Source organism: Bufo gargarizans, chromosome 8 (genome assembly GCF_014858855.1).
Source record: "Bufo gargarizans isolate SCDJY-AF-19 chromosome 8, ASM1485885v1, whole genome shotgun sequence".
Classification (NCBI taxonomy): domain Eukaryota; kingdom Metazoa; phylum Chordata; class Amphibia; order Anura; family Bufonidae; genus Bufo; species Bufo gargarizans.
Genome location: NC_058087.1, coordinates 84,878,052 through 84,893,030, shown reverse-complemented (window position 1 = coordinate 84,893,030; position 14,979 = coordinate 84,878,052). Strand labels below are relative to the sequence as shown.

The 14,979-nt window shown below is 40.2% G+C and overlaps 2 protein-coding genes across 3 annotated transcripts in view; both read right to left on the bottom strand.

Moving 5' to 3' along the window:
• Positions 1–301: 301 nt before the first annotated feature.
• Positions 302–14,979, bottom strand: part of LOC122945346 — an 82,786-nt gene continuing 68,108 nt past the window's right edge. The window contains exons 8-9 of one of the 2 annotated variants that reach the window (XM_044304417.1): positions 5,882–6,174; positions 302–620 (exon numbers count right to left, since the gene is read on the bottom strand). In XM_044304417.1, the coding sequence (XP_044160352.1) occupies positions 610–620; positions 5,882–6,174 (304 nt within the window). In that variant the 3' untranslated portion in view covers positions 302–609. Of the gene's footprint in view, positions 621–5,840; positions 6,175–14,979 lie in introns of those variants that run through there. The other variant, XM_044304416.1, reaches the window with a different exon arrangement.
• On the bottom strand, positions 609–5,869 carry ZDBF2 (zinc finger DBF-type containing 2). Its single transcript, XM_044304415.1, has one exon. The coding sequence runs from the start codon at positions 5,867–5,869 to the stop codon at positions 3,575–3,577; it is 2,295 nt and encodes a 764-aa protein (XP_044160350.1). The 3' UTR covers positions 609–3,574.

Here is a 14,979-nt window from a genome sequence, read left to right as displayed (position 1 = left end):
GAGAGGTGCAGATGTCTCATTGACAGTTACAGGAAGCGTTTGATTGCAGTGATTGCCTCAAAAGGTTGCGCAACAAAATATTAAGTTAGGGGTACCATCATTTTTGTCCATGCCTGTTTCATGAGTTTATTTTTTTACATAATTCTGTTGAAGCATGGTTGAAAAACAATGTCTGACTTTCATTGGTTAACATTTATAGAATTTTAATTTATTATTACTTTTGTCAGATTAAAGTTATTTCTGTGACCATTGTGACTTTTTCTTTCATTGACCAAAGGGTACCAACAATTTTGTCCACGTCTGTATACAGTACAAAAAAAAAAAAACAAATCTGTGTACAGATGAGCATGTCAGCAAATTCTAGGCTATAACCACAATGACCAAATTATCAACTTCATTATCTATTCAAATTGATTTAACTGACTTTAGCTCAGTTTTCCTGATTCTGTAATTTAAAGGGTTATAATTTTTCAGAAAACAGTACTAAGAGCCTTTTCCATTGGGTTTTTCACTGATCACAATCATCACATCTTTTATGCAGTCTCCAAGCAGCATGACAATTCACTGGGTCAAAGGTATGAAAGAATCTAATTTCTTCTCCAAAATTTCTCAAAAGTGACCTGTAAAGGTACAAGACTTAATTATTAGGCTACCTTCACATCTGCGGCAGAGAATGCCGGGAATCAGACGGACATGCAGTGTTTTTTGTCCCTCTGATTCTCAGCATATTTGCCGGGTAGCAGCCTCTCTGACAGAGCCCATTATAGTAATACTTGTGTAAAATGAATCGCTTCTGATGTTCTATGTGAGAACAGCATATGAAAGAGGGAGAGAAGCTGAGCTCTGTGATATATGTTTATATGAGTTGGGAAGGATTTCTGAGTAAAAAGCTGAATAAGTCCTGCCAGGACTCTTAGGAGAGACCATGGGTGTCCTGGTGACCCTGCCCACACAGAATGACTGCCTGTGTACACATTGATACAGGGAAAGCTGTCAGTCATCCCGTGTGGGTGGGTTCATCAGGACTCTCACTGTCTCTCCTAAGTGTCATGTCAGGATTTACTATGTTGTTAAAGGGGTTTTCTGGGATTTTAATATTGATGACCTATTCTCAGGATAGTCGGTTGAAGAGAAGGCCATGCTCCGTGCAAGAGCAGGCTTCCCTTCACTGTTTACCTGCTCGCCGTTGACATCGCAGAGGTGATCAGGTGTAATTACAAGCCGTCCCATTCACTTCTATTGGAAGACTTGTTCTTATACACTTGAATAGGAAGGATCTGTCCCATCGAAGTGAATAGGACGGCTTGTAATTACACCGATGTCGACGGTGAGCAAGTAAGAGACAGGTCAGCTCTCGCATGGAGCACAGCCTTCACTTCAACCAGCTGATCGCGGTGATGCTGGGTGTCGGATCCCTGCCGATCTGATATTCATGACCTATCAATACTAAAATCCTAGAAACCCCTTTAACTAAGAAATTCTGCTCCAAATGTTATAAACCTATATAGCACAAAGTTAAACTTCTCTCTATCATATGCTATGTACTTGCACATACGGCAGTAGAAGTCATCTGACAGGAAGCAGATGTGTCAGAGGTTACCATTAGCGGGCATACAGGAGATGGCACCTCCATGCAGGTGGGCTCCATTACTAGTTTTCCGTAGTGAATTGGTCATACAGTTTTCTTTATTGAAATGAATGAGCGTTACAGAAACACAGCAGCTTATGTTTAGGTGGCCGTTAGATTATTTGATCTCAATGGAGAGGAAGCAAGATAATGTAGATCCCTCCAAGAAAAAAAAAATCTTAGCACCCATTTGTTCCTGACATTAGAATACCAGCTCCTGAATGTCCACTGATATGACCTTCTAACATACTGGATTTCTATGGCAGGCTACACTTGTAAAAATATACTGATAACAGCCATTTAGTGAAAAGTTCATGTACTATTTACTATTTTCCTTCATTAAAGTTATGTTTATATTTTGAATATTCTTTATATTTTACAATGGTTATTTTCCTGGTTTTAGCTGATATCCACAAGCGGATAAACATTATTCCAAGAAAAACACTCAGGAGGAATTGTATGAAATTAGATTTTTGGTTCTGATAAAACATTACTACTTATGATAGTACAAAATGTATCTTGTTCATGTATCTTTATATCACTGCAGGATAAATATGGTTTCATTTTTTCAGAATTAGCCCATTACAACTACTGAACCATGAGGTGTGAAGATGCTGCAGTCCACATAACAATCGTATAAGGTATAAAAATGGATCAAAAGGAATTGCAACTACTCTTCATCCATTCAACATACAGCTCAGCAGATCTCCTAGCTGAGTGAACATGTTGAAGTGTTGTACTTTGTTGAATTTTGTTGTATAGAAAAAACTTTTTTTTCATAGCCACTGCAGATATATGGTGACTGTATTCATGTAAAAAAATAATTTTCAGTGCAAATGAGCATGATTTTTGTTAAATATATCTAAATACATGTGCTTCAGCCCAGTGAACAATACAGTAAAAACTATGGTGCACATATTTTAAGACCAGCATTTTAGACCCTTTACCTGGAGGTGGGTTTCCATAACTTCAGCGGATCCTCCGTCACTTCTAAGTGTAAGACAGCTTCCTAGCTGTCTTATATTTAGACCTTTTTATACACCTTAAACAGGCGTAGAAAATGGTAAATGAGAAAGGCCTGATGGCCTGCCCCCTTCCCCACCTGCTTTTTTAGACCTGGCGTAAGCAGGGAATAGTTGCAGAATAAGGCGGAACTAGAACCTGAAATACACCTAATATAGGCATATTTCAGCTTAATAAAGGACCCCCTATACTTGCAAATATGGAATGACAAGCAAATACTTGCTTTAGGATTACTTATACCACCTCTACCAGACACAAATTAAAGTCTAAGAGGGTCATTTATTAAGGCCAGGGTTTTAGACACGCATAGAAAAGGCATAGAAAATGATGAATGAGATGGGCTTGCCGGCCATGAGCACTTTTTTCAGTTTGTGAGAGGGGAAAAGTCACACTCTGCACCAGAAATATACCAAATATAGGTGTATTTCTGGAAAATAAATGACTCCCTAGGTTTCCACAGCCTGTAAACCATATTCCTGACTTAAACAGTCTCCAGCCAACTAATTAGTATTAAGAGGAATCAGAGAGGAGAGGAGAGGAAACCACACAAAGTGTGCAATTTGCATTGTAAAATTATATATCCGTGACTTTTCGCTAAGGGGATATGCTACACAATTTTTTCTTGATATTGACCAGATTTGTAATATGCAATCCAATGACACAGAAACCATAAAATTATTTTAGTTAGCACAATTTTATAAAATAAACAAATCTAGAATTTTACATTAGGTATCTATAAAAATAAACAAATCTAGAATTTTGCATTAGGTATCTATAAAAATGGAAATGTGTAAAACAACTTTGAAATCAGCTTAATGGTTTAAACTGCAAATGTATACGAAACATAAAAAAACTTTGTATTATAAAACCCGTTTTTCAGCAGTGTTTTAGTGTTTAAGCTTGGAAGTAAATTTGTTCTGTCCATCATCTAACTTTTTTACTTGTCATTGTGTTAGTGATCGTTCTTGAACTAGAATCCATGGAAGCTTTGTGCCTACTCCTCAGTTGGCGTATGGTGCTATGGACAAGACCCTCAGAGACTCTGCTACGAGTTCTTTTAACAATTTTGTCTTGGTAGTTTGTGCGAGTATTCTTCTTTGATACTGCTTTAGATACATTTGGCTTTCTTTTTGCAGGCCTTTGTGAAGCAAATTGTGACTTTTCAAGTGCCTTTCCATGCTCCTCAGCAGACTGTTGACTCCTTCGGCCTCTAACTTTCTTACTGGGCTGAAGAGTCTGAACTATTCCCCTGGTTGGTTTTGCAACTTCTGTAGAAATTTTTCTTCTTGGCTGCTTATTGCGTGCAGCTTTACCTTGTGTTAGTTTTTTACCCATTCTAGTGTTCTTGGACTTTGTGACAACCCTAGGTTCTATTCTTGCCCTGGTTATTCTTGTTGAGGGTTTAGAAGATTCTCTTCTTATAACTTTCTTTGGTTTTAATGCTTTTGTAATAGATTTTGTAATAATGGGACTATGCTGGGTGTCCTCCTTATTTTGGGTAAAACTGGTATTAAAGGGGGAAAGGCGAAAATTTGCATATGGCTTATCAGTATGTCCAGACTTTACACAGGCTGTGTTCGCTGATGATCCACATCCTTTAATGTTTGAATTTAGATCTTTTCCTGTGCTAGATTCAAAATGTAGAGAGCCAACAGAACAACTACTTAAAGACAAAGACTTTTTAGAATTACTAGACTCCTTTTGCTCAAATTCTAGGTTATCAACATTCACATCACTACTCAGTGTACGAAACAGCTTCCGAACACAGGGTGCATTAATACCCATACCACGCAAAGAGTTTCTTGGAGGGGTTTTAAGAATGCGATTAGTCAAAGGGTCATAATACTTCAGAGTGGATTGCTTATATTTGTAAAATATAGAGTCTCTACTATCAGTAGAGTATCGGTTACGACCTCTGCTATAGACTGAAGCCGCTTTACTAGTACTTGGTTTTAAGTCTGGATGAGAAAGAACATACACCATTGTCTTGGGTTGTAAAGGAGTTAATATTTTGGTGTAGTACTCTGGAAGTTTAAAAGCACAAGTCCGCGTTTTCATGTCTGGTGTCTTTTCTTCCACAACATCAAAAACCCCTTGTTGTTCATTTTTAAGTACTTTTTTCTTTATTACAGGAAAATTTACCAAACTTGTCTGAGTACCATGACTTACTTTAACAATCTGGCATCTTGAAGCTTGTCTGCATGTTCTTCTACAGGGTTTAGGAAGCTTGGGCTGCACCAGTTTTTCTGATTTAGTGCTATCAATATCAGAGTGATGATCTAATAGCGGTAGCACATCAAAGCTTTCAAATTCTTTCAAGCCTTCAATTTTTACTTCACATTTCTTTTCAGCCTCTTTATTCTTACGATGTCTTTTGCTGCCACCATTTATTAAATGTCCCTCTTCGAAGTAGCAATGAAATTTTCCTTTTCTAAACTGTTTAACAAGAGATTCTACTTTTAAGTCATCTTCATACATGACTTGAGACCAGGTTTTACCAACAAAAGATGGAGGCACGTGAGGCAGTGCTGGAAGAATTTCTTCTTCTGGGTCAGACTTTATATCTTTTTCTTTAATGGGACTTGTACTTAGAACACACTTAAGTTTTGACTTGTAGTCTTCATCAACATTTACATTGGACTCCTTGAGGAAATCTAAATTTATCATCTTGGAATGATCTTCTTCAGACTGAATTGGTACGTTCCAGTCAAAACTTAAGCTCGAGGCCTCAGTTTTACCAATAATGGACTGAACATTTAAAGATAAAACACTCTCGTTATCTTTTTCTTGAAGCATCTTTGATGAGGAATTTTGGCAGTATTTCCATATGACTTCATCAATTATGTCATCCACCGTTGTTTTATTGCCTCTTAATCTATTACTTTCATCAATAGCATCTCTTTGCCTTTTGTCCACCAGAAAATCCCTGAGAATATTGTCTTTCCCCTCCTGAGATTTAAATATGTTTTTGATGCCACATAATGATCCTGAGGTCACGTTGTAACAGCTGCTTTGGGAATGAAATGGCCTGTTTTCCAAACCAGTTGTAGAACATGTGGTTACATTAAGCCCATGATGCCTCTCTCCATAAAGCGCCCCTTTATTTTTGCTTGATTCTACACATAATATAGAATGAGGTGTTTCACAACTATTGTTTTTCTGCTGGCTAGATGAATTCAAAGGCAAACACTTAAATGGAGAACTGCACAGTTGCAACATTTCCTACTTTACCTTCTGTTTCTTGGCAACAAGTTAATTTATTGTTAACATTTAGAATACTTTCATGAGGTCCACCACTTTTGGAACTGTGTCGCTGTTCAAGATTTCGACCATGAGTTTGAGTAAATGTAATTTTCCTGTAGTTGCACTGTGAACCACCTGTAGATAAGTTGTTCATGCCCAAGCTTTGACTTAGTACCATAGAAGAAGGCTCATTTTTTTGTGTTTGGAAATGTGGATTACAAAGCTGGTCTTCTTTAGTAGAAGAAACTATGTTTGTTTCTGGTATATCATCATATGTTGGTCTGAAAAACAAAAGCAGAAAAACTACTTTAGAGGTTAAAGGGAACCTGTCATCAACTTAGCATAAAGTAGAGACAGTTGAGATGATTTCACCAGTCTGTCATTTAAAAGTTAGTAGTAAGTGGTTGCCAAGAACCAACATCATAATCATTGCAAATGTTAATATAGTGGGACCGTGCTGCTCCTCATTCACACAGGGTGTTTTTCCACGAATGCAGGTATTCACTTTATCTGGCCTAGGACAGACACCCTTCAAATGAATCACAGTGTACTTCTACGCAGATTGGAACTCGGCATATCTGCAGCGCAAGTACCATTGAAACCTAGCGAATCATTTTATCTTATTTTATTGCATCATAATCATTGCAAACTGGGCCTGGAAAAGAGTCATGGCCAACTGAGAAGAGTCATGGTTGTTCAAAAAATCCTGCTCTCCTGCCCACCTGCTGATGATTGACAGTCTTCTACCTAGTTTTCTCCCTTTCTCTCTAGGAGAGAACTGTCAATCATCAGCAGATGGGTGAGAAAGCAGGAGATTATGAATAACCATGACTCTTCTCAGGTAGATTTGACTAATTTTAAGGCCTGGGCAGTAATGATTATGGATGCTGGCTCTCAGCAACCACTTATTTTTAGCTCATGAGTGACGCACCTCTGAAATCAGTATTTCTGTCACTATATTATGCTGCCCTCAGTGAGGTCAGCATAAAGTTGATGACAGGTTCCCGTCAAGGAGACCTTTGACATGGAAAGCTTAAAGGGAATCTGTCACCAGCGACCTCAATAGTCAACTCTTTGCATAGGTAGATAGTTGTTGATAACCTGATTAATGAGCAGTTTTTCTTTTATTGATCCGAGGCTCTATTCCCAAGTTATGATTCTTTTTCTTAATATGCAAATTAGGCCTTAGTGCACTCAGCTTTGCTCCTCATGTACCCAAGCTCCAATTCTTTTTTGTGGTCAGCCACTGCCTGGCATTGTCAATCAGAGCAGCAAGGAATGGCATGACCACAGAAAGGAGTGGAGCTTGGGTGCAACAAGGACACCCTTATTAAACCAAAGAGAATTCTATATCAAATCAAATTCTGGTGCGATCACCTAATGCCTTAAAACTAGCATCAATTCTTCGAGGTGCACTTGCAATTCATCTTATGGAGTTGAGGATTAGGTCAGGATTATTGGTTTCATCTATGGATGTAGGCTTGCTGCCTTCAGCTCAGACACCATGTTCAATGTGACAGGTTCCCTTTAACAGTTCATACAGTACATTTTGTGAAGCACAGCTCTCAGCAATCAGTGTTCTTTGTCCGGTCTGTGTAAGGTTATCATACTGCTCTGGTTTTTATAGAGGCTACTATGTAAATTAAATATCACCCTTTTCTTTCTCTAGAGTAAATATAGTTTTGACAAGCTTTCTTTAAAACAGAGATCTTCTAGACTACTTTTTAATTTGGTTGCCTTTCTTTGAACTTTCTATAGCTCTCTTATATGTTTTTTTGTGAACTGGCGGTCAAAGCTGTCTCTATACTCATTATGCAAGTGCATCAGCACTTTATAAAGCAGTAAAATAATGCATTTTCCCCCTAGAAGCCATGACATTTTTAATACAAGATAATGGGGCAGATTTATGAAAACTGTATGAAAGAGAAACTGTCTGACAACCAATGCAGAGTTTTTATTTTTCAAGCGCATTATTAGAAATGAAGGCTGTGATTTCTCTTGCTATGGCCAACAAAGACAGTTTTATAGATCTCACCCAATATCTTGTTAGCTTATGATAAAGCAGACTGGTATCAAGTACTACAACCCCTGATAAAAAAAAAGTGAAGCACCATAATTAGAGGATGTTCATCCAGCCTTCTTAGGGCACAAATCACAAACATGACACAAAACAATGTTTAATATGTGAACAGTTTAGATTTGTGAAATATAGCTTAAATGAAAGTAAACAATTTCAATTAATGTTTTCATCAAATAGAGGAAACAATTATGGCATCACATTGTAATTTGCATACCTAAAACTTACACCAACACTTCTTATGAGCCATTGGGCCTCACACAAGCAATTCGGATTGTGTATGGATCTGTTCAGTAAAAAACTGATGGTTTTGCAAGCAGGTTCAATAAGTTTTGTCTGCGATTTTGTTCAGTGTTTCAGTTATTTCCGTGCGGGTGCAATCAGTTTTTGATGCGTTTTTCATGTCTGTGAAAAAAAACCTTGAAGAATAACAATCTGCATCTCCTAACAACCAACAGTGAAAAACTCTTTGCATTCGGATGCAATCCGTTTTTCACTCAAGCCCCATTCACTTCTATGGAACCAGAGCTGTTTGAAAAACGCAGAACATAAAACATGCTGCGATTTTTCCTGAACGCAGAAATGATGAGTGAAAAACAACGCTCATGTACACAGACCCATTAAAATGAATGGATCAGGATTCAATCTGGATGCTATGTGTTTGCTCTATGCATCGCACTCGGACGGAAAACTCACTAGTGTGAAAGAGGTCTTAATGTCTCTTTACATGGTACAATATTACAGCAGGTAGTCGGGAAGGAAGCGTTCCTTCATGACAATCTGCTGCTCGCTGGTGGAGGAGACCGCTGTATTTACATGCACCGATCTCCTCTAGAGTAAGGGTAGGTGTAGTCCCATACTTACTCATGCGCACAAACGATCAGGCTACATGATGGAGGATTGTTTTGCTGGTTGATTGTATAATCGGCAGTACAGTTACACTGCCCGATCATTGCTGAAGAACGTTACTATAAATGCTCGTTAGCGATAATCGATGCAATTCTCAACCCATGTAAAAGGCCCTTTAGAAATAAAACATGGCCTTAGTAAGAGAGTTTTCCACTTGAACAACAAAAAGGATTATAAAACTCCTTCCAGAATCTGTTAGCTGCCCCAGTCAGCTGTGTGGACAATTTGGTGCACATGTAAACAAAATGGGGCCGATGTAAAAGGGTAGAATACAACTTGACTAAGGAGGATATCAATGTATTAGGATAGAAAACTAAAAACAAATATGCCTTACAAATAGAAAATGAACATCAAAATAAAATAAAAAAATAATACTTAGAAACAGATCCAATGTTTGAGCCAGAAGTATATAAAACTGGCTGATTGAAATTAGATTTACATGCAGAAGAAAACAGGGTTACAGTGGACAGAAGAGAAGCAATCATGGAGTGTGATTGGATGAAAGTGATATTTAGTGATCAAACACTAATGTCCATTCGCCAAAAAGATGATGCTGGCACCTTTGTCTAGTGCCGTTCTATTTAAAAAATGTAAAGAAGATGGTCTAAAAGAAAACAATTAGTGTGGATCAAGCACCATAGTGCTCGGGGGCTTGGACCAAACACATTGGGATGCTCGGGTGCTCTACCGAGCACCCCAGCACAATGGAATTGAATGGTAGAACCCGAGCATTAAACCAGGCACTCCCTGTGAAGAGGGGACGGTGCTTGGTTCATAGGAAAAGGTCAGAAATTTAAGGAAACACCACCGGAATGGTTTGGAAACAGCATGGGGAAGATGTCTGGATGCATCTTGGTCTCCCAGGTCGCTGCTGGGAACGATGTTGTCCGAGTAGTACGCCACTTTTACAGACTGACAATAATACGCACAAAACAGAAGATAAAATCGATTTTAGAGGAAACATTGTTAGGAAACATTCTTTCCTGTATATTTACTTGTATATAAAGTGCAAGTGCTGCCAAAAATTACAAGGAAGAGGCACTCCGATACAACCTGTATATCACATAAAGGAGGGCCTTATTCACATTGTGGTACAATTGTTCAGGTAACTAATAAAGTCTATGCACTAAGTGAAAGGGCTGCCAAAAATTACATGGAAGTGGCACTACAATACACCCTTTGTTACACACAAAGGAATGCATCATACACAGCCTTGAAAAATTATGATTTATGGCCTGCTGGTGAACCTCAAAAACATTTGGAGCAAGCGCCTGCTGATCTGACCATCTAAAACATTATGGGCAAGGGCCTGATGCCGCTTCTGTGACTTTAGATAACCTGGGGCCGATCGCATTTCACAGTGATGGCTACGATCCATTCGGATGTCTGCCCTATCAATTTTCAATGTTATTTTCAGTGCCAACCACGGTGACCACGGGTAAAGGGGAAATCAGTATTCGATTCCGCAGAGGGAGCCTGAGAAATGGCTACGGCTACCACATCCAAACAAAGGCAGCATGCGCGCGAAATTACCTATTAGGTATAATTAGATGAGGGCCTGCAGGTGAGATGACCCTGTAAAAGATTGTAGATGAGGGCCTGCAGGTGAGCTGACCCTATAATAAATTATATGTGAGGGCCTGCTGCTGAGGTGACCCTCTAAAAAATTATATGCAAGGGCCTGCTGCTGAGCTGACCCTCTAAAACATTATGGTTGAGGGCCTGCTGCTGAGCTGACCATTTACAGTTGCAAGAAAAAGTATGTGAACCCTTTGGAATAATATGGATTTCTGCACAATTTGGTCATAAAATATGATCTGATCTTCATCTAAGTCACAACAATAGACAATCACAGTCTTGATTAAACTAATAACACACAAAGAATTAAATGTTACCATGTTTTTATTGAACACTCCATGTAAACATTCACAGTGCAGGTGGAAAAAGTATATGAACCCTTGGATTTAATAACTGTTGAACCTCCTTTGGCAACAATAACTTTAACCAAACGTTTCCTGTAGTTGAATATCAGATGTGCACAACGATCAGGAGTAATTATTGACCATTGCTCTTTATAAAACTGTTTCAGTTCAGCAATAGTCTTGGGATGTCTGGTGTGAATCGCTTTCTTGAGGTCATGCCACAGCATGTCAATCGGGTTGAGTTCAGGACTCTGACTGTGCCACTCCAGAAGGCATATTTTCTTCTCTTTAAGCCATTCTGTTGTTGATTTACTTCTATGCTTTGGGTTGTTGTCCTGTTGCGACATCCATCTTCTGTTGAGTTTCAGCTGGTGAACAGATGGCCTTAAGTTCTCCTGCAAAATGTCTTGATAAACTTGGGAATTCATTTTTCCTTCGATAATAGCAATCCATCCAGGCCATGACGCAGCAAAGCAGCCTAAAACTATGATGCCCCCACCACCATACTTCACAGTTGGGATGAGGTTTTGATGTTGGTGTGCTGTGCCTCTTTTTCTCCACACAACTTCCAAACAACTCAACTTTGGTTTCATCTGTCCACAGAATATTTTGCCAGTACTGCTGTGGAACATCCAGGTGCTCTTGCGCCAACTGTAAACGTGCAGCAATGTTTTTTTTGGACAGCAGTGGCTTCCTCTGTGGTATCCTCCCATGAAATCCATTCTTGTTTAGTGTTTTACATATCTTAGATTCGCTAACAGGGATGTTAGGCTATGCTGAAGACTTTTGTAAGTCTTTAGCTGACACTCTAGGATTCTTCTTCACCTCATTGAGCAGTCTGCGCTGTGCTCTTACAGTCGACTGATGAACAGCAAGGCTTTTGGAGATACTTTTATAACCCTTCCCAGCTTTATGCAAGTCAACAATCCTTAATCGCAGGTCTTCTGAGAGCTCTTTTGTGCGAGGCATTATTCACATCAGGCAATGCTTCTTGTGAAAAGCAAACCCAGAACTGGTGTGTGTTTTTTATAGTGCAGGGCAGCTGTAACCAACACCTCCAATCTCATCTCATTGATTGGACTCCAGTATTGCGCCGCTAGAGCTGAAATTTTTGGACCAACGCAAGACGAACCAAATCGAAAGCATTTGCCAAGGATTCTTTCATTAATCTAAAACGAAAGTCGGAGGTTCGAAGATGATACGATACAGTTGTAGTTCCGACCATAAACGATGATGACCGGAGATTCGGCGGCGCTATTCCCATGACCCGCTGAGCTGCTTCCGGGAAACCAAAGTCTTTGGGTTCCAGGGGGAGTATGGTTTCAAAGCTGACAAAGTACACTGTATGTCACAGAATTTTTTTTGAAGCGCACACATTACACTGCACATGTGGGCCTGGTAAGGTCACTGTCAGAAGCAGACAACGTCTACGGAAAAAGTACACTGGATGTCACTGATATTTTTTCGATGCGCACACTTTACACTGGAGATGTGGCACGGATAATTTAACTGTCCACAGCGGACACAGTCTATGGAAAAAGTTCACTGGATGTCACTGATATTTTAGGGATGCGCACACTTCACACTGGAGATGTGGCGCAGCTAATCTCACGGTCTACAGCGGACACTGTCTATTGACAAAGTACACTGGATGTGACAGATATTTTTGGGATGCACACACTTTACACAGGAGATGTGGTACGGATAATTTAACTGTCCGCAGCTGACACCGTCTATGGAGAAAGTTCACAGGATATGGAAAAAATTCACTGGATGTCACTGATATTTTAGGGATGCGCACACTTTACACTGGAGATGTGGCGCAGCTAATCTCACTGTCCGCAGTGGACATTGTCTATTGAAAAAGTACACTGGATGTCACAGATATTTTTGGGATGCGCACACTTTACACAGGAGATGTGGCACGGATAATTCAACTGTCCACGGCGGCCTATTACACGGTATTTAGCGCAGGATGCGCTAAATATATATTGCTGCTGTCACACACAATAGTCCATAAAAGGACTTTTGGGTCTCTGAAAAGTTTTTTGTATAAAAATCTTCCTATTAAACTCCCTACACTCTCTGTCTCTTCCTATACTCAGCTCTCCCTGACTACGAATGTGCGGAACATGCGTCATCGGGTGCTATATAGCACCCGATGACGCTTTCCGACCAGCCAATCACTGTAATGCCAGTAGCCAACATGGCTACTGGCATTACAGTGAGGGCAGCACTTAACTGCATGTTTATTGGCTGTGTAGCAGGCAAGAAATGTGCGGGGTGGAGACTTGAGCATGGCGCTCGAGCACACGCGGTACTCGGCCGAGTACCGCCATGTGCCGAGCATCGAGATGCTCGAGCCGAACAGGGGATTGGCCAAGCATGCTCAATCATCACTAAAAACAATGAAATTCCACAATTCTTTATTTATATTATTTATGATATGGGATTGGAGGTCAATTAAAGGTACACTGGCTCAAAAGTGTACCTCCCAACGCCGGGGGAGGATCCCTAATCCTAGGTAGAGACGATTGGTATGCACCATAGGCTTCACCTCTGGACCGGAGATTCGTCACCTGAAGATAAATCTTCTATTGTAGGAATGGCTTGAATGAAAGGTATTCATTCAGGCCATTTGGCGTAACCATTTTCAGCTTAAATAACCATTTTGCCTCAGCTCTCAGGATCTTGTTATCCCAGTCACCCACTCTTTTTGGTTGAGGGATGTGTTAAATGCCTACAAATTTCAGGCAAGTTGCATCACCCCTATGCACTTGGATTACATGCTTTGCCACTAAAGTATCTTTTTCATTGGCAATGTCATTAAAATGGTCTCTCATGCGACGTCTAAACTCCCTCTTTGTTTTTCCTACGTAGTCTAGAAGGCAGCTACATTGGGCCAGGTACACTACACCCGCAGTTATACAGTTTATGAAGTCACGGATCTCACGGACCAGAAGAGTTTCTTCATGAGAAATATATGCTTCGAACGTGGATCTGAGGATACCATCGGGATAACCTATGTCCCTGAATCTGGTTCTTAAGTCATTCGCCTGCATTTTGAATTTATTCATGCTGGAACAATTGCGATGTAGCCTCAGATACAGGACTTTCGGTATGCCTTTACGCAGGGAATAGGGGTGTGCACTCTCCCAGCGAAGTAGGCTATTCTTCGCAGTTGTTTTGTGAAAGACTGATGTCATGATGTTATTATCAGGGCCCCTCTCAATTAGTACATCCAAAAAGGAAAGGAAGCTAGAGTCACATACGGACGTGAATCTCAGTCCTATATGATTAATAATAATAATTTTCACAAACTCTGTGAAAGACTGTTCTATTCCCTTCCTCAGTAAGAAAACATCATCTATGAATCTATACCATAGAACTATACTTTCATGCCACTGATTTAAATGTTTGACCAGATGTAATTGGCCTCCCAACAGCCCAGGAGTAAATTTGCGCAATTGTTCCAGCATGAATAAATTCAAAACGCAGGCGAATGACTTAAGAACCAGATTCAGGGAAAGAGGTTGTCCCCCAGCGTGTGTCACACCCAGAAGGCAGGGCTGGGCGGGCCGAGGCAGCAGAGCGCTGCCTACTGGCCCTCCTCCGCTCCCTAGGTATTGGTGAGCGCCGTATTAGGTGGGTGGTGTTCTGATAATAAAAAGAGACAAGCATTAATAATAAGTTGCCACTGCCGTTACTAACATAGAAACTCTGCCACTGCATAGACGCACTGCAAGGCACAGATCGCTCCCTGATGAGCCATTTTACTATGGCGAAATGCATTGGAGGGTGCTTGTAGGCAGCTGAAGGAGAGGGACGACTAGGTGAGGCCCGAGGTTCCTGCGGTTGGGGGGGGGTCGCTCTTTTCAGGGCGAGTGCTCCGACTACAGCCAGTTAGCCAATCCCCCATTCTAGACTAGACGATGAGGGTCAGAAACAATTAGGCTTAGCTGAGAAGAGAGTAGGGCGCACTCTACGCAATACTTACCTGGAGAAGCTACCCCCACCGTAAACCATCAACATCTGAGTAGGGCACTAGACCATTTAAATCCCCCCTCCTCCTTCCAAAAGCAATGCGTTCAGAAGAATTTTTACTAACTTTGTCTCATTTATTTTAACGATAAAAATAAAAGTTACGTATTATTATTTCTCATGAAGGTGCACTCAGT